Raw genomic sequence first — 25,465 nt, 5'->3', positions numbered from 1 at the left:
GTGGGCGATCTTTGTCTTTCAAGTCGAAATCACCATTTTTGAATCGTCGAAACCACCGCACACTTGCTTCTTGTGTTAGGACATTGTCGCCGTATGTTTCCACAAGGATACGATGGCTTTCACTCACATTTTTCTTTTGAATGAACAAGAAAAGCAGGACGTACCGCACATGCTCTTTATTTGGTTTGAAGGTCGACATGTTTACCACACAAACCCAATATCACGATCACTCGCACATCCACGGTGTTTTGACAGGTACTGTCTAGCAACACACTGATGTAACAGTTGAGACTGTGCACCAACCCTTGCTTCCAGCACCATCCAGCGACAAAATTAAGAATTATTAACCGGCACATCTGGAAACTCTACATGTCCTATGTGCTTTCATGGTAGGTATAGTGCAGTGCAAAGGGGATATTATTAACTCCCATTAAAAAACAAAAAATATGCTCATGTTATGGATAGGCATGAACATTATAAGATTCAAATTGTTTTATATATGCAAAGTCCTGATAACATTTGCTTTTATTAGCTAGATATGAATGAAGTTGATATGCAGAAAAATCATGAATTCATGCACAAAGGTCAGTATTATCTATTGTATTCTAAAAACTATTTCTACGAGTCATCATTATTATGCGAAATATTAGTCAATGCCTATGTTGCATAAACTATTTGGGTTTAATAGTTTGCAATAATTACTGACGGGGTTGCTCTCCTGGCAATTCATAACAAATATGCAGCAACGCTCATGGGGAATTTTAATGAGGACCCTAACGTTGACCCGTTGCTTGTGAAGATTGTAATTCATGGACTGCCTACTTGTTACATCTGTATTGTTTACTTTACTCTTAAAACTTATTTTATAGTTTCCTTGAAAGGAATTGTAGACCCGCACATGACATTCTCCTCATAGGGGATTTCAATATCCCTTGCATAACAAGAAACGAATACAACCTCGTTAATGGCTGTCCTGCATGTTGCAACTTATTCAACCTTATGTGCTTTTTCAATTACGCAGCATAAATAACATTCAAAATAGTAATGAAAAACTCTCGATCTGGTGTTTACTAACGTTTTTGGCATGCAGTTGACACGAGAAACTCAGCCCTTGTGCCTGCGCATAAGCATCATCCTTGTCTCGTCATTGAAATAAAGCACACAAAAAGAACACAACATAATCACCTACCGAACAACCTATCTTAATATTTTAAAAAAAACTGACTTTAACAAACTATTCAACAAACTATTGGCGGTTAACTGGGACCTACTAAAACTCTGTGATAATGTAAACGAAATGACAGATATGTTTTACAAAATAATAAACAAAGCTTTTGACACATTCATACCTTTAAGACGTTTAACACCTAAACATCCATGCTGGTTTACCACCAATATAATTAAAAAAATAAAAGCAAAGGCTCATCACCACCAAAAGTGAAAACAAAATATAGGTAACCCAACTCACCATGCCAACAAATTTAAGGAACTTAGAAAGGCAATCAAAAAAAGAAACATCAGCTGCTTATAATAATTACTTATCCAACTTTTGAAAGCAATATATGTACAAAGTGACCCGTCACTTTTCTGGTCGTACATAAATCACAACAGGCAAAATAAACAGTTTCTTCTAGTTTCTTCAAACAATGAACCCATACTCAACTTGAATACAGTCTTTGAAATATTTGCAAAATACTTTCAATCTGTGTGCGCAAACAACACGGCAAAGTATAATCTGGAAATCATGGCAGGGCACATAGAGTGCAAAACGTTAGATACACTCAACATTCAGATTATCAGTGTGACAGAAATTGAAGAAGCTGTCAAAAAATTAAAGCCAAAGAAGTAGGCGGGACCGGACAAAATTCCACCCTACATCTTCAAAGGATGTGTAGATATTTTAAAAGATCCTCTTTTTATTATCTTGAATGCAACTATATCTTCTTTGCAGTTTCCCGACAGGTGGAAAGTAACTGCTGTATGCCCAGTACCAAATCCTTCAGAGAACAGAAATATACAAAACCATGGTGCCATACCTCTTTTATCTGCCCCTGCTAAAATATTTGAGCAAATTTTATACTGCCATATATACCGGGTTTTCGTAAATGATTGTCGGGGTTTCCTCATTGTTGTAATCGATCTGGGTGAATGACACGGTGAACACAAATACACGATATTGTTGAGAAACTCAACAAGTTTTATTCCTTATTTGTTTAATAGACCTCTGTTTCTCGATCCTCCGCTAGGTGGCAGTTTTCCAAAATGGCTGATATTACTAGTGAGAAGGCATTCTGTGTCCTTGAATATCACGCAACAAGGTCCGTTACAGTTGTGCAACGACATTTTCGTGCGCGACAATTCGATTAGAAGGTGATATTCACAGTTCAAAGAAAAAGGTTACATTTGCAAAGGCAAATGCAGTGGTCCACCATCAGTGTCGGAACATGATGTGGAGCGATTTCGTGAAACCTATCTACGGAGCCTGAAGAAATCGATTCCTGCTGGATGCAAGGAACTAAACATTCCGAAGACAACATAATGGAGTGTTCTACGAATTTTTTTTTATCATGGTCGCCTCATTCCCCTGACCTTTCTCCTTGCGATTTTTTTCTCTGGGGATACGTAAAAGATACCGTTTACTATCCTCCATTACCCATTACCATTGAGAAACTGAAAACATGCATAACCAATTCCATCAACAGTGTTACACGTGATATGCTATCCCGAGTGTGGCAGGAAATGGACTATCACTAAGATATCTGCAGGATATCGCAAGACGAGCACATGGAACATTTGTGACTTTGTCATAAAAACTTGGTGAGTTTTCTAACATTTTGCAAAAAATTGCATGTATCTATCTTTATTAGGTAAAATACAGTGCTTGTTTGTAACCCCAACAATCATTTACGAAAACCCTGTATAACAATGTCAAAGAAACTTTATCTCAATTCCAGCATGACTTTCTGCCCAACTGCACAATAGAAACAAATCTTGGTGAAAATCCACATTATATAAGCACAGTATTAGATGACGGGGGCAGGTAGCTGTAATATACACTGATTTTTCCAAAGCCTTTGACATTGTAGATCATGATCTACTACCAAGTAAATTGGGCACTTTCAATTTCTCCCTTCCAGTAAGGAAACTTATGGCGTCATACATAATGAATACAAAACAATATGTTTTGTATAAAGGCCACACATCCAGCAAATTTTAGTATGTTCCGGAGTACCTCAAGGGTCCAATATAGGACTCTTTCTATTTCCTCTATTAATAAAAGACTTACCAGAACACCTGATTAATTCTAGGAAACTGTTATTTGCAGACAACCTAGAATTCTTTCAGAGAATAAAAAGTATTGAAGACAGTGTTTGTCTACAACAAGACATAAATTGATTGAGTATGTGGTGCTTGTGCAACGGTCTTTCTTTAAATGCAGAAAAATGTTGCTCTGCTACTTATTCTAAACAAAGAACAGTCTTAAATTTTCAATATAAAATTAATAATACCAGTCTTAAAAAATTGGAAACTGCAAAGGACCTAGGAATTTATTTTGACTCTAAGGTTACCTTCGCTCACCATATTAACAAAGTAATAAGCGACGCTTACAAACTTATTGGGTTCATTATTAGAATGGGCAAAGGCTTTAGAAACTTCCAAATGCTTAAGGTATTATATTACTCTTTAGTACACGCAAAACTTGAATTTGAGACTGTTATATGGAACACTGTCAGTATAATACAGACTACAAATATAGAATGAGTGTAATCCAAAATGTTACGTTACATGAAATATAAACATGAAGGTGCTTATCCCAGATTTGATTTCTACAGTAATCTAATTGACTAATTCCGAATAGATAGGCTTGATGATCGAAAGACAGTCCACGACCTGCTGCTGCTCTGGAAATATATAATGAGAAACTTCGCTCTCCTCTTTGGATCTCACAATTTAAATTACGCGTTCCTAACAGCAAGACGCGACCTAATCGAATGTAGTTCCTTCCTTATTTATTTTCTAGTGGTTTAATTAATAGTTCATTTGTTTCAAACCATTTATGTGATTAGGACGCGAACAAACATTGTCAAGAAATCCCCTATCTGGAGAACTTATATGAAATTTAAAAAGTCTGTAATGAAAACACTTTCAAATAACGTTCACCAAAGCATATTTGATCAATTGTATCTCTGTTCCATTGTGAAACATGAACTCTCAAATTGGGTATAAGCCTGTTGGGTTCATTAATGTAAATAAATAAATAAATTAACAGTTTACAGATTTTGTCTACATCACCAACCGTAAAGTTATTTACAGCAACCAAATAAGGTTAAACAATAAATGAAAATGTGTGAAAATGAAAATGGAAATTTATGGACAACATATTAGTAGAACTAATGAAAGAGTATACTATTATTCTCAATGATAAAATAATACAATACAATACTTTTGGAAATAGAAAACTTGAACAAACCTGTTGGTCATCTGGTGTCCAGATTCCACATGTGATGGTTGATTCAAGATTAAGCATCGACGACCAATACCTCTGCCCAGCCACTGATCCAACCAATACAAACCCATCCTGGAAATTGGAAAGATGACCTTACAATATTTTGACTTCTTGTTACTCATCATTAGGGCTAGGATTTTTATGACAGCATATTTTTTTTTTTTGGTAAGGGTGATGTGTTCCCCAAACGCATAGAAATTCATATTATGAAGAAATTAATAAAATTAAGGTGCTTTTTAAGGGCATATTTTGGCATATTTGGCCATTTCTGCATGATAGAGCATATTTTGATGGATTTTCGGTTATATTCAGCATATTTTTGCATTTTCAAGAAATATACAGTCATTTTCGAAGTGGATTCGTTCTTACTCCCATGTTTACTCAAGAGTTTTTTTTCTTTGGACTGTGGCCATTTTTTTTTATATCAAAATTTAGAGAAAGTATTCATTGTGCATTGCAACTCAGAGCCCATAAAGTGAACTAAACATAGTACGTATGTGAAAATATCTCAGCATTTAGATATTGATGTTTGAAACAGTCCAGTTATAAGGGCATATTTTTCAAACTATAGTGCATATTTTTTTAAATTTTAGGTCATAAAGAGCTATTTTATTTTGCATATTTTGGTGATTTTTAGGTCATAAAAATCCTAGCCCTACTCATCATCATCTACAATACTGAATACACCAACATATTGCAGATAACATATTTTACTTTAGGTGACAGTTTCAGATTCTCACTGATCAATTATTTCAGGAGCTCTGGAGTTTTAAGAAACAAGATGAAAAAAATATTATGATTCAATGACAGTAACTGAAATTAATACATGCAGGAGTGCTATATTAAGTGACTGAAATACGAGTTAAGTCATACATAGTATAGATTATCACACATTTTAAACTTCACATTTTAATTTGTGCATTATACTTCATCTACTTCACGTTTACCGTTTCCTTACAATGATTTACACATTTAGGTCTTCCAGCTATATCTTCAGGGGCAGTGTCAGGAAGGCATGAAGAGGTGCTTGCACACCCCATAATTTTCTTCTGCACCCCCTTCAGCACCAGCCATTCAAAAACCTATGTTGAAAACATTAACTCTTACAGTGTCATATGTCGTAGTCACATTGGGTGCCCAAATGTTAGGTATTGTAGTGAGACCGCTGTTATTGTATAAGACAGCCAGGCATTGAAAGATAAGCCACATATATTTTCCTGTACCGTCGGCAGTCTCTATAAAAATCAGAGGCCGTTGTCTTTTCTTTCGTCAGTAATGTTGTTAAGAATTGTTTCTTCTTTTGTTTTAAGTGGCCTGTTTGTGTTTTTCGATATTTTCCTACAGCTCAGAGAGTTTCTTTTTTGGCATTGTTGTTAAATGGTTTTAATGTCAGCCTACTTGTTGTTCCTCTTTTCTCAAAGTTGCACTGGAACAAAAAAATTCAGGTGCTTTCAAGATATCATCAGGTCATGCTCTGGTAATTATTTAACGTGAGTTGTATCGTGACTGGTAGTTTACCTGTTAGTATGTTCTGTTCCACGTAACATGTTTAGTAATGTACCATTTAAGAGTTTGTCAGGCTGGCCCCTGTGGCAGAGGGGTTAACACATCATGCTATATGTGCTATGATGACAGGGGTCCCAGATTCGAATCCCAGCCAGGGCATGGGTGTTTGTGAATGTTCATCATCAATTTCATCTTATCATCACTCATCCCCATCTTCGCAAATTAGCCAAAAGTGGCACAAAAAGTGAAGTAAAATAAAGCAAATCAATCAATCAGACTTTGTCTAGGAGCTCAAAGTTTGCGAAGAAATGTTAAGGTTCCTTGATGAGGATGGTGCTGCAGAAGCGGATTTTAACAAACATGAAGTTGTCTGCACTTCCTGTTTTGTCCTGACACCGCAGCATCTAGGGCAGAAGGAAGATAGCCAGTGGTGCAACCACAGGGGGGCATTATTCCCACACACTTGGTCAGAAAAAAATTATATTTGGGGGCGGGCATTGAAGTAAAAAGAAGCAAGGCAAAATTATACTCAAGATGGAACTACTTTTCATATATTTCTTTTAGATGGCTAAGGGCACCTATAGGGAAGGTAGGGGAGAGCACAGAAGCACAGAGAGGCAATTACCATCCTCTATTTTAAACTTTATGCAAATAAAAATACATTTCATAATTTTTTTTCTTCGTAAATTTGTAAAAGTTCAGAGCCGTAGCTAGGGGGAGGCGAACAATCTAAATTAAAACGTTATAAAAGAGTCAATGCGCACCCTATTAAATTAATATTGTTTTCAGTTTGCAATAATTTGGATCTAAAAATTTTCTTGCGAGCGAAGCAAGCTGTATCATTCTTTTCTGTAATGTATTGTAAGTAAGGCCAAGTATGTACGAGGTGCATCCAGAAAGTAAGTTTCCCTATTTTTTTTAAAAAAAAAACAAAAAAAAAACAGTTTCAGGAAACCATTTATTGGCAATAGGTACAGCAAAGGTTCAGCTATTTTTCAACATAGCAACCACCAGAATTCAGACACTTGTCGTATCAACTTTTGGATCCCACTGTCGTAGAACTCTGCCGCCTGTGAATGGAACCAGCGTGTGACAGACGTCTTCAGCTCTTCGTCGTTGCCAAAATGCTCACCGGAGGACAGGAATTTCTTGAGGTGCAAGAAAACGTGAAAATCGCTGGGAGCCAGATCAGGACTGAAAGGTGGATGATCAAACAACTCCCAGCCAAATTCCGTCAAAACAGCTGCTGTGCGCCGAGCCGTATGCGGACGAGCATTGTCATAGAGGAGCACAACACCTGCAGTAAGCATGCCACACCTCTTGTTTTGAATGGCACGTAGCGACGCACCACCTGCTTACTCATAATGTTTGGCCCATAGACCTCACAGAGCTGATGATGAATGTAAATTGGCGCAATGCTTTGTGCATTTAGGAACTTTATCACCGACCGAACCTCGCATGCGGCGGGAGAAGGAATACGAGCTTCCAATTCGGACCACTGCTGCCTCACTACTGGCACTGGGCGGGATCTGTCCGCCTGGCATATGATTGATACGTATTAGCTCTGCTGCGCATGCACAATTTACACGGCGCATTATGTTTACTTTCACGGGAAAAAAATAGGGAAACTTACTTTCTGGATGCGCCTCGTACTTCAGTCTGTTACTACTAAGCAGTTTGGTCTTAAATGCATGATCAATTGTTTGGATGAAAAGAAGCATGCACAGTTGAAAGATTTATATAATTTTTGTTGTTGGTTTGTTATGAGGCGGATGAATTGATTTTGTAATGCATTTAAATAATATGTTATATATATATATTAAAGAAAATTTGAATAGGTACACAATTTAGTGTGAAAATGTTGCATATATGTATTTTCTAATTTTTTACGTCACTCGATATTGCATATATGTAAAACATATGTTGTACATGCAAGTTATATTTGTCATATGTACAAAAAAAATTATATTCGTCATGCATTTTCTGTCTTTCAAAAATATAGTTTGTGTGCTTGTTTTCAATTATTAGCTAATGTGAAATGGAGCGTGTTGAAAAATATCTCAAATCGTTTGTCCAACACAAATCCTTTAGTACCCGACTTCTCCCCTTTTTGTGTGATTTACGAGGATAAAATCGTCTTTGATACTACTACTACTACTCTACTAATAATGTAGTTATTATTATTATTGGCACTTTTAACCTGGTACTTGCCCCCCCCCCCCAGACAAAAAAATTGTGGTTGCGCTTCTGCTAAAACATGCATGCATATTTGACGCTTTCTTTATTTTCAACATCGCAGCCCCTCAGCACCCCCAGATGACTAATCCTGGTGCTGCCACTGTCTATCTTTAAGATGATATTAATTAGCCGACCTCCATGACAGAGTGATTAGCACAACATGCTACAATGCCAGGTGATCTGGGTTTCAATTCCAGCGTGGGCATGGGTTTTCTTTGTGAATGTCCTTTCATCAATTTCATCGTATCACTCATCCTCATCTGGGGTTAGGTGGTAGAACAGCCACAGGTTGAACCTTGCCCTTTAATAAACGAAAATTGAAATTGAAATCTTCACGATTAGACAAAAGTAGAAGAAAAGAAAAGAAAAGTAAAATAAACAAAATCAATCAATGATATTATTTAGATACCAAACTTATTTTCTACTACTCTTTTGTCTACTTTTACAGAAAAAGTCTATGGAATGAATTATACATTTAAGACAATGAATGAATTAAAATTATTTTTAAATGCCACTGCCCACCTGATAACATATAAGGGCCATTCTCCCATCGTGGGACCAGGAGAAATGAGTAACTGGAGTGTTGCGGTCATTTATCAGTTCAATGCTCCAGCGGCCTTCATACTTGATCCACACAAAGATGATCCCAGAACTATCACAAGATGCAAGTTTTTGATATGGCTCATTCCACTTGACTAGAATAACCTGAAATGATGCAAGATATAAAGATGTGAAACGGGCCATCTATTATGTGAGTGTAACATCATTATCATGAATAAAAAATGAGAGTTCCTACATTGTAAAACAAAATATACAACTAAGTTCTTTGAATTTGCACAACAAAGTGCATACATGCACTACTTAGCAATAAGATTTCCAGTTGGAATATTTAAATTGGGTTTGATTCCTGTGAGAGTTGAGTTGTTTCTACAAGGCTTCTCCGATGCATAATGGCATAATCAGGGTTGATGTCTTGAATCCCAGTGAAAGTACATTTCACAGAAGTTCCAATCCCACTTTAAACTGCAGGTCCAATCCTGAACATAAGGTCGACTTAAAAAACAAACTTGGACTTTCGACCAATCTTTCATGAGAACATTAAGATTCTTTACACACAAAAAAAAACATTTCAAATCTATAATAAACCATGATTTGTCAACCCTTTTTAGAGGTGACTTTTTATTGGGCAAAGTGTGTTGAATATGGGTCGAGTGAGAGGCACATCCACCTGCTAACACATTGCGAAAATGGGCTGTTAACAGTCCTAAACCTGGCATTCTAAGCTAACAACGTAGGCATGATTAGAATTGTAATTGTGAAAATAATGCATGTAAGTTGGTTAGGAGGGTTAAGTCTGGTACTATCTCAATGCCATGTTTGAGAAAAAGACTTTCGCCAAGAGCAGCTGGATGTGCCCCGCACCAAACTCGTTGATTATCATTATGTACTACATTTTGTACTATTCTAGAGCTACTAATTCATCAAAGTATATAACAGACTGCCATAACAATTTTGAATCAACACCCAAAAACTGGGTCTCTATTGACACATTGGGACAAACAATTAAATAAGGAAGGTGTGAACATAATATTCAATTGTGAATTGAAGATACTTAATTGTTATTAATTTCCTGTTTCTCGTTATCATATCTAAGAATTGCAAGTTAAAAATTGGAGTCCATTTATACTATTTATTGGGGATGAGGCAGATTAATTGGTCAGTATGCATATAGGCATATTTGTAAAATTTCTGATAAATTCACTACTCTTAAATTTATGTAAATTACTTTCAATAAGGTGAAGAGAAAGGGAGCACTGAATGAGTAAAAAGAGAAAATATTGCAGTGCACTGTGAAAGTATTCACCATACTAAATTATTATTATTATTATTGTCAGCTTACAAAAAAAATAGCTTTACTCTGTTGATTGCTTTTCTCGCAATAGTACAGTTTCTGTGAGTCACCTCAAAAGTAATTATGCATATGATTTGTTCATGACACAATGTACAAAATACTGAGTATGTGCAGGGACATTTTGAAAATCAGAAACAGTCAAGATTGTAAAATATGTAGTTAGCATTTTGTGAAGTTATTATGTAGGTTTAATACTATAGCTACATTATGAGATGCAAAATTCCTTTCGTTTCAAAATTCGCACAACCCTTAGTTTGATTGTTATTAACATGATAACTGGGAGAGATATTCACACCAGGTTTCTTGCATTATGAAGCCTCTTCTATTGACATATCTCAAATACCTTCAGTTGGCAGTTTACTCCACAAAGGAAATATTAGAAATTTCTTAATGGTTCAGTTTTCGAGAATGCCAATTTTGGGGGAGAAAACGGAATAAGAAATTATTTTATGGCCATAATTCAAAGTTTAGGAACTAGCGACAAGCTATTCTGCAATTTGCAACCAATTGGGGGGATGTGCGGCAATTAAAGGATTTAGGAATGGCGATTTTATGCACGAAGTGAAAAAGCGGCACTTTAGTGGCATATAATCTTGGTTAGCAACACTAGAAGGCTAGAATTCTCTTGACACATGAACATATGCCCAAGTACTGACCATACAGTCCATGAAAATCGTAATTTCGGAAACCCAAATAATTTTGCGGAAACAAAATTAACATCATTTTTACTACGGGTTCTAAACGGAGTAGGGTTGCTGTTTTCTCACGACTATTAAATAGGCGAATAACCAAAAGACCAACTTTTGTCCGGAGACGGGAGGGATTGGTGGGGGCAATGAATACGGGGCAGGGAGTATCGAATTCTCCTCTCTCTCCCCGAGCACTGAAATCTCTAGCTACGGCTCTGATGTAAGGCTTAATTCATGTACTATGGTTATGTAAAGTAATGCCTGAATATGCATATGTAGAACCCGTTGTAGTTACTTGGTTGTATGCATTAATGAACCATCTGCAATTTTATATCGAGACCGTAGAATATATAGCTTATCAGTCTCGGTAAATTTTATATACGTACTTTATAAGTATCGGTAAAATATCCATAGTGATCTATCCCTAACATTTATTTAAAATTGTGTGAAACAAAAGCACAATAGGAGGCACGTGGGCATAATACTTTTTTCTTTTGCTTAGAAAAAAACCTATAATTTCATACCTTGCAACGTGCGCGCATGTCTGTATATAAAAATTTCTGATGTAATAAGCAAATTGAAAAATTGGGCGTAATAATTACTTTGAAAGGTAAACTAAATACGTGAACGTTTATTATTATTTATTTTTGTTGCTTTTTCCTGCCTTTTTGGGCTACTCACGACAATGAGGACGCGGACTGGTTAGATGAAAATGAGAAAAGACCATCACAGTGGAGTATACTGGCTGTGGGTCCCGGCGCAACAGGCAAGTTTACCTGCAAAAATGCATTTCCCAAGGTGTTCCCACAAGTTCACCCCCTTACACTCACAATTATTAATTTATTATTATCACTATCACTACCATAATCGTTATTGGGAAACCATACGACATTTTAGTTTCAATAACTTGGCGGAAACCTGATAGTGACTCGTCAGGTCTCGAATTATTGTTAACATTATTTCATTATAGAACAATTATTGACGGGCAATTGTAGCGCTCACCACACGACGCTGAACTCCGGTGAACTGTGCCCTGGCTATTGATCTGAAGGGAGGGGGGCTTCCTCCACGGAGTGAGGCGTCAACGCATCTGCGGCTGACACTTGCTCTCCGAATTCAATAACTGCAAGAACCACGTAACAGATGGCCAGGCGGCGCAGGAGGGCGTCTTATGAACACAAATTGCCTTGTTCAGAGCTGCATGCCTCGCTTCATTACACACGCAGTTGTGAACGTGGCGAGATGCATTCGGAACTACATTTGTGATGTAGTTATCATTAAGATTAATTCATTTCTCTTAATTTTACGCCTCTTTTCTGTCCCTTTCAGGCTAATCGCGACGATGGGGTCAAGTGATGATTACATGAATTGTGAATTATTGTTTAAGCTCACTTTATGCAGATACGCTAATAGAGTCTGGACCTACAGTTTAAAGCGCAGTCCGAACCACTATGTGCCTCCAACGGTAATCGAACCCGGGATCCCTTGATTACAAAGCGATGACATTGAGATTAGACGAAACTGATGAAGGGATACTCACAAAGGAACACGCCAGGACTCGATCGTCAGGGACGAGATCATGGGTCCCAATTGTCCTTACGATGCTTCATCAAAATATTTGAGCTCCATCGGGAATCGAAATCGTGACCGCTCAACAATGGCGAGAGCACGTAACGTATACGGGTACCTGATTTTCGATTCTGGGTCCAGAAATTTCTGGCCATTTCTAATCCGAACCACTATGCATTTACACCGGGAATCGACCCCGGTATCTCTTGATTACAATGCGACATCACTACATAATACCCTATGGGGGATAAATTATAAGCAAATCACTTTGTGCCAATATAATATATAAAAATAGCACACTTATTTATTTATTTATTGATATATTGATATTTCCAGTACAGCAGAAGCAATTTTAAACCGGGAAGAAGCAATAGTTAAACAGTAGGTTAAAAAACAAAACAGGACCAATGTTTTGTAGGTTAGTGATAAAAGACGAAGAAGAGCTGAAGATATCTATTTGGTTTGAGATTATGTTAAACTGATTCGGTAGCCTATGAAATAATGAAACGTTGTACGAGTGAGAGTCTGGGAGTTGCAGTGTGGAAAGTTTCCTTGCTCCGTGTTTTACGTCCAGTCAGTCTGAGAGAAAGTTCGTATGGTGGGATGTTACATCTGAACTTTCCATTAGTGATCGTATGTATATAGCAATTTCATATCTCCAATGTATCTACGAGATTCTGGGGTATTCATGTGTAAGCTGGTTTTTAACAAATTCAAAATGGGGAATGCGAGATGAATTTAATAAACGATGTCATGCAATACAACTTATAACAGTGGCTTTTATTACAAATTCGGCAATTTAATAAATTGCTGACGGAATGCCGTCTTAAAAAGGAACGGAAGGATGGCGAAAATGACACTCGTATTGTAGAAAATTATGATTTCACACTAACGATATATGTATCCCAATATCTTACACCTTGTAGAAACTGAGAATAAAAAGAGCAGCATTAGTCAGTCCACCAACGGTTAGCGCAAGATGAAACGATACGAATTCCAATAGCTTTGGCACTACGAGGTGTCAGTTGGAAGTAAATAGCAATTCAATCAGCTATCGGTTGATCCTAACCGTGGACAGGAAAGGTAATGCTTGAACGATCTTTACGTCATCTTGAAGGACGTAGTTGTAATTAGAGAGTCCTTCCACATAATCCCGGACAGCAGCGACAATTATTTTAACGTTGATGTAATGACAGCAAAGAAGGAGTCCTTCAAACACGGATCGAACTCTAATTAAGAAAACTGAAAAGAAGTTTTTCTAAAGTTCTTCGCTCGGCCTCCAGGGCCACTGCCATTATCCTTAATTGAAAACTGGACAAAGAGTGATTAAAAATTCAGCGGTAATTACACAAAGCTACGTTGTTGAAGAGAGAGACGGAGAAAGTTTGCACTGTGAACTTTTTCTTTTCGCGCCTTCGAAAATACGATGTTGTGTGAAACTGGGGTTTGCCTTTCTCCACATCGGCTTCAAAGGCTATGGCCTAGATAGTGTTGCTTTCATCCATTTCATCTAATTGTTATTAATCTTCATTTCAGCGATTAACTTAAGAGGCAGAGAGGTTAGAGTATCGTGCTACAATGTCGGCAGTCCTAACTTCGAATCCTGAAAAGGTAAGAACATTTCATTGAGTTGGTTCCTTCATGTACCCCATCATTTCACCGTTCTTCCTTATCGTTGTGATTAACTTAGATGGATAGAAAAGCGACGCAAAATAACCAATTCCTTCTGTAGGTACAGTCAGCGGCAATAAAAATGGGACACCTAGATCCTGAAATATTCGCTTCCCTGTAAGCCATTGTGTGTGTTGCCTAACTCTACAGCGATAAGTGGATTTTAAAAGCAGATTTTCTACGCCAACTTCTACCACCGCCGTAGAGTTAGGCAATACACACAACGCCTTGCAGGGAAGCAAGTATTTCAGGATCTAGGTGTCCCATTTTTATTGCCTGTGACTGTACATTCGCATCCCGCTTTAAAGTGTAGATCCGGTTCCGATTAGCATATCTCTTCTTAAGACTGTTCGATTCTCGGAGTGGGTGAATTTAGGTGGATTTTTTCTAGCATGGAGCGGCTCCGGTGTTCACCCAGTCTCTAATAAATCGGCACCTGGGGGCAACCCTGGGGGGGGTGGGGTGGGGTGGGGTGTAAAGGCGGCCAAAGAGTAGTGTTGATCTCACCACTCTACGAATGGTGTAAATTGTGAATGTATGTGCGTGTGTGTGTGGAAGGGGGGCTCTATCTCCCCTATGCCTTCGCAAAATGTCGCAATAGCTTTCACCAAATAAGAGATCAATCACAGAAATGATTTAAATTCTGTCAAGTTTTAATTCACTTTATGCGCAGATAGGCTAATCGTGACAGGAGACACAGTACGGTCCGAGTAACTAGCATGCGTCTCCGTTGGAAATTGAACTCAGAACTTTTTTAATACAAAGCTATATAGTTAGAAACTACTCTATAGAAGAGGTCAATTATGTATGGTATTGCATGCTTTAATAGCGAAGATATTGGTGAAATCGGGTAACAAATGTAGGTACTAATTAAAACCATTCACATATTTATCCATTGTAGAAGTATTCGAGGTAGCTCGTCGCCATCTTAAATGTCCTTGTTCGAACTCTGTCTCAACGGTTTGTGACTGGAAACTAACCATAAGGAGCGATGATATTATTTTTTGTAGTTTTTAACAAAAAAACCCTATTTTTTGTGTACTTCATGCATAGATACGAGGGTCACTATTTATATTTTGAGCCTAACAATGAAAAAACAGGAATTTGGCATTGAAAACTGCTTTATTGTTTTTCGAAGTATTCTCCTTTATGGTCAATACACTTTTGCATTCGTTCGAACCATTTGTCAAAGCAGTTTTTCCAATCTTCTTGAGACACCTCCATAATATGGTTTTTGAACGCATCAACGGCGTCTTCCGCCGACGAAAATCGTTGTCCACGCAATTTATTCTTGACATTCGGGAACAAGAAGAAGTCATTGGGTGCCAAATCAGGACCGTACGGCGGATGACCCATCAATTCGATTTTTTGACTGTTCATAAAGTCGGTTGTTAGACGAGATGTGTGACAGCTGGCATTGTCTTGATGAAGAATTATCCGACGGCGTTTGTTTGCCAGAGGTCTTCGGTCAAATACGGAAAACAAACAAATTGTTGTGTACCATTCAGAGTTGACCGTTCTACGTTCCTCTAAAGGCACAGTTGCCACATGACCAGTTTTCCAGAAAAAACAGGCGACCATTTGTTTCGATGTGCTTCGAGCGCGAACAACTTTTGATGGATTGGGTTCATCTTGAAACACCCATACAGTCGACTGCTGTTTACGTTCCGGCTCATATGCATATATCCATGATTCGTCACCTCTTACAATCTTATATACGTCTTTTGAAGCACCACGATTGTATTTATTGAGCATTTGTTTGCACCAATTGACGCGAGCGTCGTTTTGAGTTTTTGTCAAATTGTGTGGGATCCAACGAGAACATACCTTTCTCACAGCTAAATGATCATGTAATATTTTATATATGCTGGTGGAACTAATGCCTATGGTTGCCTCAATCTCACAGTATGTCACATGACGATCTTGCAGTATTAGGTTTTGCACAGCATCAATGTTTTCTTGAACAACAACTGATTTTGGACGACCTTCGCGAATCTCGTCGGTGAGCGAATGGCGGCCACGATTAAATTCGTTATACCAGCATGTCACAGTGGCAAAGGATGGGGCTTCATCGCCAAATGTGGAAGTAAGTTGATCGATGCACTCTTGTCTTGATAATCCACGTCGAAAATCGTAAAAAATCATCGCACGAAAATGTTCACGAGTTAATCGCGCAATCTCCAAGGCAACATAAACAACACAAATGAAGCTATTGACAAAACATTTGAAGTACGTTATGGTCAATAATGCCAGACGATTCCGTGCAAACGTCAAATCGCGCCTAACTTCAATCAGTGTTGCCAAGGCTCAAAATATAAATAGTGACCCTCGTATGCTAATCGGGGCTGCATGTAGTTATTTATACCCCCTCCCTCCATCTTTCTCTCTCCCCTTCTCCCTCTTACCCGCCCCCCTCCTGGTATACTAAAAGATTCACATTCTTTACTAAGGCATACTAATATGTTGCAGACACGGCAACAAACAAGTAATGTTGTATGTAGGCGATATATTTTCAGATACATTGGTGACAACCTAAAACTGTGTTCAGGTAAGTAATTACCAAAGTTAGAAAGTAAGATATTGTAATGAGCAGGAGCGTATAGAATACAGAAAAGCGTGACTTTGCCATTTATGACCATACAGTATTAAATGAGTTGTCAACAAATGCCATAGGTCCTAACGTTAGAAATAGTGCGAAAGCAGTCCACTGTGAAATATTGAAGAGTGTAGATTGCACTGTGTGTCCATTGGGCTTATGAAGTTTTTTTTGTTTTTTTTGAGAGGTTCCGACGTTTTATAGAAGCTGAAGAAAATTGTCGGTTCTATACTGTTACCGATAAGTATGGTTAGTTAGTGAGAAATGTGCTGCAATATGCAGTTTTTTGTTAGCGGTTAGGAGTAGTGCTCTGACTTCGGGAGAGTCTCATTGCACGGCGTCAAGTAGACACACATTTCGCCTACCTGACGGATTCAAATTTCGCCCACCAGTTTCAAGTGGATTGGATGTACAAAATACTATGTTTGACTTCATGAGCATTGTGTTTGTGACGCAGCTAAAGATCAACTCTTCACTTGCGAAAATTGCTTCAACAGCTAGGCAGGGGGTCTTGAACGAACACTTACCTAGACTATTTTCAGATTTCATGTTTTCAGCTCACAGTGAAACCTAGTTTTTGTGTTTCCAGTTCTCTCTTGCAGGGTCATTCCATGCCAAACCATCCAATGGTGGTTGCATGACCATTTTAGAAAAAAAATCATTTTTAGTACATAGGTTTGTACATGTTTCTATATATCGAAACCAATGTTCAAAAAAAATTATTGTCTTTAGTTCTCCTGGGACAGCCATTTTTCCAACATGGCGCATGACTTTTTTTTGCTAATGTAGCAGTATAAAGAAACCTTAATATCTCAAAAACCATTAAAGCTAAAGCCCTGAAACAAAATTCATTTTGTAGCTAATGAAGTATACTTCCTATGATATGCAGGTATGTTTTGCTTGAAATTGCATCGTAAGTACGAAAATTATGGTGGAAAATGGGGTAACAATAGTTAAAAAATAGCATTTTTAAGCCCGATTTCTGTAATGAAGGGGTTTATTCTAAGGCTTGATTTTTTTTAATGTGTAGACCTACCTGCAGAGTGTCTGTAAATAAAATATCAGTGCTTAGAAATGCACCCCTTTTTTACAGCATGGGCTCAAACATGGCCGTTCATTGAATTTTGACAGTTTTCGGGGTTAAATATCTCAGATGGGTCCCCTTTAAAAATTCTGAAATTTGGCACATAGGAAGCTCTTCATGAACCTAACTCACAGTAAAAATCTCAACTTTTAGATTCAACTCGTTTTGGTCAATATGAGGTAACATATGTTACCTAATTTCTGACGTTGCAAAGTAAGGTTAAACTACATTCCATACTTAGAATAATGAAGTATTTTATTTTTCTTTTCTTAAATTTGGGTTAAATAAAGGCTCAGAAAATATAATAACATAAGGTTTTAATACTTGACTTACCAGAAATTGAAATTACTAGATAAGACAATTGAAAATCTGCGAAATTTCATTGCAAAAGATTTGATTTATTAGGTACCCACGACCAGTTAGCATTGTCAGCTCCAAAACTGAGCTTCCCCCATATTTTTATCAATGTAGCAGTACATGCAGCTTAAGATAGGCAGTGGCATGCCCAGGAATTTTGAAAGGGAGTGAAGGGGGTTACATATACTTTTTTAGTATACAGCCCTGTTTTTGCCACATTATCCTGCCTTTGACGTAATTGTTTATGGAATACTAGGCCAAAGGTATTGGGTTATGACCCCCACAAACCCCTCCTTGGGGACTCCACTGAAAGTAGGCTATTTATTTTGGAGTGTCAAAGCTGGTAGAATATATTATCTTTTGTTTCCTTTATTTTCCACTGTTTTTTTTCTTCCAAGAAAAGACATTCGTTGAAATAGATGTGAGTCATGCACAGCAGAAGATTCAGAGACATGTTTTGATAGGATGTGAGGCAAGCCTGGAATTGATCTGTGAATGTACAATCTCTGCTGTCATTCTTCCTTTGCCTATGTGCCGAGAGTAGTGACTTGTGAATGTTCGTTATCTGTGACAGGAAATGGAGTGTTCTGTCTGTAATTTTTAACTGGAGAGGACTGTCATAAATACCCTTTTGGTAAGGTTCCCAAACACCTAACTAATCTTAACAAAGTCAGTGAAAATGATAACACTTCTTAGGTCAAGACTACAGGTGTATGGCTTAGAGACAATATGCAAATACCATTAAATATAGCTTTTTGTATTGTCAAGTATGTTGTGATCTTCAGAAGTACCACTTAAAGAAAAGGTTAAGTAAGGTAAGGTAAAAAAGTGTCAAGAAAGCCTTATACCAGTTAAATCAATATGCCTGATATGCTGGAGTAAAAGTTTCATATGTGGAGAAAGTGACTCACTTAAATGCCAGAATTGAAATCATGTCTTTGTGCCAAGCCAAGGAAAATTAAAGGAAATGCATGAAGTCGGTTCTGTTTTTTATGCATCTCCTGTTTCAAAACTGAGGAGACTGATTGCAGAAAAACAATAAAGTGATCTTGCTCGAAAAACTATTCACATCCTACAAGGAGTGCAAAGGAAACTGGAAAGTTTCTTTTCACTAAGTATTAAAACTGAAGAAAAGGAAAGCAAGTGTGACAATCCTTTGCGTGGCCAGTACAATCATATAATTGAAATTATAAGAAGAAAAATGTAAATGAGCAAAACACTAATGTTGAAAAGGTCAAAATCATCAGTTTGATTGCTACCACTTGGTCAAGAAAAAATATGTGATGAACTGAAGGTTTCTGATAATTTACTTAGGAACTTAGTACTTAGAACAAAGAATCCTGCCTGATTTAACAAAGAGAATGAATAGGAAACTGGAGCTGACAATACCAACTGGTCGTGGGTACCTAATAAATCAAATCTTTTGCAATGAAATTTCGCAGATTTTCAATTGTCATACCTTGTAATTTCAATTTCTGGTAAGTCAAGTATTAAACCCTTATGTTACTATATTTTCTGAGCCTTTATTTAACCCAAATTTAAGAAAAGAAAAATAAAATACTTCATTATTCTAAGTATGGAATGTAGTTTAACCTTACTTTGCAACGTCAGAAATTAGGTGACATATGTTACCTCATATTGACCAAAACGAGTTGAATCTAAAAGTTGAGATTTTTACTGCGAGTTAGGTTCATGAAGGGCTTCCTATGTGCCAAATTTCAGAATTTTTAAAGGGGACCCATCTGATATATTTAACCCCGAAAACTGTCAAAATTCAATGAACGGCCATGTTTGAGCCCATGCTGTAAAAAAGGGGTGCATTTCTAAGCACTGATATTTTATTTACAGACACCCTGCAGGTAGGTCTACACATGAAAAAAAAAATCAAGCCTTAGACATGTCTCTCTCTCTCTCGACTAAACCCCTTCATTAAAAAAATCGGGTTTAAAAATGCAATTTTTTAACTATTGTTACCCCATTTTCCACCATAATTTTCGTACTTACGATGCAATTTCAAGCAAAACATACCTGCATATCATAAGAAGTATACTTCATTAGCTACAAAATGAATTTTGTTTCAGGGCTTTAGCTTTAATGGTTTTTGAGATATTAAGGTTTCTGTATACCGCTACATGAGCAAAAAAAAAGTCATGCGCCATGTTGGAAAAATAGCTGCCCCAGGAGAACTAAAGACAATAAATTTTTTTGAACATTGGTTTTGATATCTAGAAACATGTACAAACGTATGTAAAATTTTTCTAAAATGGTCATGCAACCATTTTTTAAAAAAATGGTTGATTTTACATGGAATGACCCTGCAGTTAAAACCAAATGCTTATGGGGTCATGCATTTTTAATTATTATTGCCTATTATCTGGTTTCATTACTTGTAACTACTACTTATATCTATGTAAACTACGCAGTGGGCGAAATTTGGAGCTTTTTTTTAAAAATGACTAGTTTCGTATTGTTTTGGGAAAATACGTTTTTCTCATATTGCTTGACTGACATTCCTGTTGATTTTTTGTGTATACTTAGTATAATGTTTGTTGTGTTTACATCAATAGTTACTTACTTGTCATGTGTAGTGCAGTAGATTTTGCGTGAAATAAAGAAAAGTGGGCGAAATTTGGGCACTTTCCCCTATTTTGTATTTATCTCCTTTCTTACACTCCATTTTGTTTCTTTAGGTTAACTGCGGTAATGGAGGTTAAAGATGATCAGACGACCCTGATAAAGGGACGTGCATCACACGTACCATCGGACTCAAAGTCGAATCCTTTGGTGGTGACAGCGTAAGTCGACCACTCAACGCACCTGACCATCCAGACGGTGATGAACTCATTTCAAAATTTATTTTCTTCCTTTTATAATTTGCTACACGGTAGCCACTGTTGTTTTCAAACTAGGTTCCGCCACGAAAGTAGGTGCGCCGTTTAAAAACTCTTCGCATTTAATGAAACTTTTTCTGGGCATGGCGTGACTAGCTCTGATCAATATAAGGCGTCTGTGCATAAATAATCTTCTTTCAATGTACGAGCGTTCTGATAAAAGCGCAGACGGGCTCCTAGACTGTAATTTTGCAAACTCTATTTGTTCCGCCCACTTGCTGGACTTGATTAAGTACGATGCAGTATTAATCTTTGACGTGTGTTACAAAAGAATTAAAAAGACACTGCGTGTTTCCCACGAGATGTAAATCGATGGCATTGGGAGCAGCAAGAACTGAACAAATATAACTGAACATGCTGTGTTCATTAAAGTACGCCAGCATTAGCATACTCCAGCAGTATGACTATTTTGCATTCATCATATATTAAAGGCAAGAGTCCCTTATCAAGAACAAGACACACGAAAAAAAAATATATGTCACGGGGATGAACTCTCCATCACAACCGATACCAGGATTAAACCTTATCTTTGATAAAATGGCACGGAGCACACATAAGAACAAGACAAAATCCCACAGAGAAGTTGACTGAGTGTGCGTCCAGGCGCCTGCACCTCGTTGGCCTGAGCCATTGAAGTTTTCTGGGTGTGCTACGTGGGAGAGAGCTTCCGGTGCATTCCCAGAAGTTCACCTGTTACACCCGTGAACATGCTACATGAAATAGCTTATGGTACACTTACTTGCTGAAAAGTAAAACAGCACATTATCCCTGGAATGGAACCCAGGTCTCGCGCGGTGGTCAAGACACCCTACCGACTATACCAACGCGGCTGCCCTTTCTGAAAAATTATGTGAGGAAAAAAAAACAGGGATCTAAAGTAGGTCTTGGTGCAAGTGCTCCACAAACGAGTCACCCAACCTAAGGACAATAAAACACACACACATCTAAGTTGTATCATATTGTGCGGAGGCCAGGAGATCAAATAATATCAAATGATGATTGGATTATCAATTTGGTGTATTTACTTCGCTTTTCTGCCACTTTTGGCTAATCGCGGAGATGAGGAAGAATGCTGATAAGATTAAATTGATGAAAGGACAAACACACATGGACAGCTCACAACACAAGCCCCACACAGGATTATAGAGGAAAGTACATAAATATGGAATAGGGTGATAAATATGGAATACCGATGTATTTAGTGTAATATGTGTCGATACCTGGCGGAAAGCTGATAAACCACATATTAGTAGCCGTCGTTGGTTGTGAGACTGCTTTGGTGGAACCTGGACGTGTTTGCTGGTTGATACACAAGAAAAACTATTTTTGGCAGTGGAAAAAGTTTTGCAAGTATGCATGTAGTTGCAAATAATATAGTGTGTGTGTGTGTGTGCCGTGAATGTGTTACGTTGATGTTGAAATGTGTACATTTTGAGCTATCAATAGGTGGAGGTGTTGAAATAAGTTTCGAAGAATGGTGGTGAGGAAGACAAAGACAGAGCGAACACGGTGGAATACCGAAGGGGCGATAAATATGGAATGGTATCATCAAGGTGAGAAGTGGGTTCAGTGTGCTCTGTGCCAAGTATAGGGACACGACGAATGTGCAGAATAATCAGGCAGAGTGTAATATATGTTTGTGATTTCTGCAAATAGTTTCATGTCTCATTAGACACATCTTGTCTGTTGGAACAGTTTCTGCTGTTATGCTCCTCATTGCTATCTAACATGGTATATTTGACCAGATGGTCATGTTTCACAATTGCATTAGTTTGTCAATATATTTCTCCTTATTTTGATGTACAAAGATAACATTAAGGTCTTATATTTTATTGTATTATATATGGTATAGTACGAGGTATTCCATGTTTGTCGACTTTTTCCCAAATGTACGCATTTGTCCTTCTTTACTTTTGTTGACTTTTCTGTGAAGTGTCTATCTTTTACTAGACAAGATATATGCCACATTATACCTGACATGCCTCCGTACATATCAGAGCAAAATCTTCTTTACTTCTTTCCTTTACTAGTTATGACCCAAAACAAAAATGGTATTCCACATTTGTCTACTTCACTCTACTGGCTGCGAGTCCAGACGACCGAGCCTCGTTAGTTTGCAACAATGCAGTCCAGGGTGTACTCCGTAGACGTGAGGTTGACACTTGTGTGTCTTTTAAAAATACCACTATTTACACCCCAGCAAATAATAAAAACTGAAGGAAGATGATAAAAAAAATATTGGTACGATCAGAATCGAGTACAAAATCATAAACCGATAAGAATCTAAACTGTGGGAACTACAGAGAAATGAAGACTAAGAGAACACACGAACAAACGGAGAAATGCAACAAAGTAAGAATAGAATATAAACCCGCACTATCGATCTGTCCGTAATTACGAAGGAACGGAAAGGTGCAGGAAGACAAAAAGTAAGTTTTCTTTTATGGCGGTGCGGGGATTAACAGGGATTAAGAAAGTAAACTTCAAGGTCGAGAACTTAAGAAGAAGTGATGGAAGAGGTAATTTATTTCTCTCGCACAAAGAAATTCGCTGAAAGGATAGGGAACTTAAATGCCAATAAAGAATTGCGCGCTATGTGTTCCCCTCTGTTAAGCAAACCTACTGTTTTTATAGATGCGTATTAATAATTCTAAAAATACAAGTGAAACACACACACACACACACACATATATATATATATATATATATACACACACACACACACACATGTATATATAGATTACTATACTATTTGTGCAGTTAAGAACAAATGTCGGTCGGGAGCACTGCACGATCATCGTAAATGTGACAAGAAACCTGTTCATTATGCAACCCGGACACCTAAAGCAACATTCGGGTTGTCTACCCACCAGGCGTTCTGTAATCTGAGAAGTTAGCTACTGTATTTTCCCTAATTTATGTCGTTTTTCTGCGCTTTTAGGCTAAGAGCGACGACGAGGATGTGGCGAGATCTCAAAGCACACTGCGACCGAAGCTCTTGCAAAGGTACTAATGGTGCACCGAGATGCATGCATAGTAGCATGCAAAATTGTCAACCGCTATTTTTATTCACATACTTTTATGCAAAGAGAAACTAACATTATCAGAAAATTTGAATGAAAATGGCATCGCATCGCATCCTACGCCAGAGGGAAAAAGTTTTAAATCACCGATAGAGGAAAGTGAGGAAATTCAACTATAAACATTTTCCGACATGATGGTAGGGTTCCACGCTTTCGATCAATGATGTATTATGGAGAGTGAGCGCGTTTGACGGAAAAGGGAAGTAGGATCGCAAATGTTTTTTGGGCGTTTCCACAGCAGGTTGAAGGGACGTGGAGAGGCCGGAAGCCTTGCATCTGATAAATGAGCTGCTGATAGGGTTGAGCGTGATATTTCTCCCTCCGCCGTTAAGCCAGGCCTCAACGTCGTTTTGTGGGTCCGCAGGGAGGAGGGAGTCACTCGACCCTGCGGTCGGCGTTGCTTTGCGTAAACAGACCCCAGAGAGAGTTAACTCTACGCATGCAATGAGATTTACCAGAGTCCCAGCCTGACGGCTGCGGGTTTACGTGGGTGGACACTTTGCATACTGCATACCGTCTAGAACTCCTGGAAGAAACACGGCAGCCCCTCTGTATTTAACACCTTAACTGCCACGTCTATCAAATTTATACACAGTGCGTTTCCTGTCGCAGACCATATATGAAAGATTGGCACATAAATTGCAAGCAGAGTGTATAGTTCTTGGACACAGCTCCTTTGAAAACTAATGTGTGTATGAAACTCCTTTGGTACTACAGTGTGTATATGATTGTTATACACATAGCCTAGGGAAGAAGAAATTTATAAAATTGTATTACACAGGCAGTGGGCATAATTCTACACACCATCGAAACAAATCAGACTTCCCACGAGAAAATGCAAAATTCGGCCCGACAGTTAAAATGTTCAATTTCAGGAAACTTTCTTATGTTGCGGGGTGTGATTTATACCACTACATTTGCGGATGTTGGACATTAAACAACACGTCAATCCCTTCCAACATTCCATCCAAACAAAAAGCCTTTGCTCATTTCTCTGTGCTTGAACCACGTCTCATGAGTGCTGCAGGAGGCACGCAGACGGTCGAAATTGCTGGTGGTCGCAAGAGTTGCATTGTGTATTATGAAGCGGTGCGTCACCATGCTCCAAGGAACGCTGTGGTGGATGGAAACATAGCCGATGCTCGTTCCTGTAGCTGCTTTCATCAACACCACTGGTTTCCTCACATGATGCGTTCAGCTTCTGCAAATCGCTTCACGTGGCACTGATCGGTGTGTGCACCAACGTTTTATATACAAGGCCTACGCAAACTGTTTATACAAAACGTCATCATTGTAGGTCATGGATCGCAAATGATATCAGCAGTAGGGGGAGAGGGGCTTTTTTAAAATATTTTTAATACA

The 25,465-nt window shown here is 38.0% G+C and overlaps 1 protein-coding gene across 2 annotated transcripts in view; it reads right to left on the bottom strand.

Moving 5' to 3' along the window:
• Tusp (WD40 superfamily protein Tusp) overlaps positions 1-25,465 on the bottom strand; it is a 133,902-nt gene that overhangs the window by 41,983 nt on the left and 66,454 nt on the right. For both annotated transcript variants that reach the window (XR_014441785.1, XM_083123989.1), the window contains exons 3-4: positions 8,774-8,956; positions 4,472-4,579 (exon numbers count right to left, since the gene is read on the bottom strand). Coding sequence is in view for 1 of the 2 variants with exons in the window: in XM_083123989.1 (XP_082980115.1) it covers positions 4,472-4,579; positions 8,774-8,956 (291 nt within the window). In the remaining variant the exon portion in view is untranslated. The remainder of the gene's footprint in view (positions 1-4,471; positions 4,580-8,773; positions 8,957-25,465) is intronic.

Source organism: Lepisma saccharinum, chromosome 6, assembly GCF_977018435.1.
Source record: "Lepisma saccharinum chromosome 6, izLepSacc3.1, whole genome shotgun sequence".
Lineage (NCBI taxonomy): Eukaryota > Metazoa > Arthropoda > Insecta > Zygentoma > Lepismatidae > Lepisma > Lepisma saccharinum.
The sequence above is the reverse complement of the archived record's forward strand: the minus strand, read 5'-3'. Positions and strand labels throughout refer to the sequence as shown.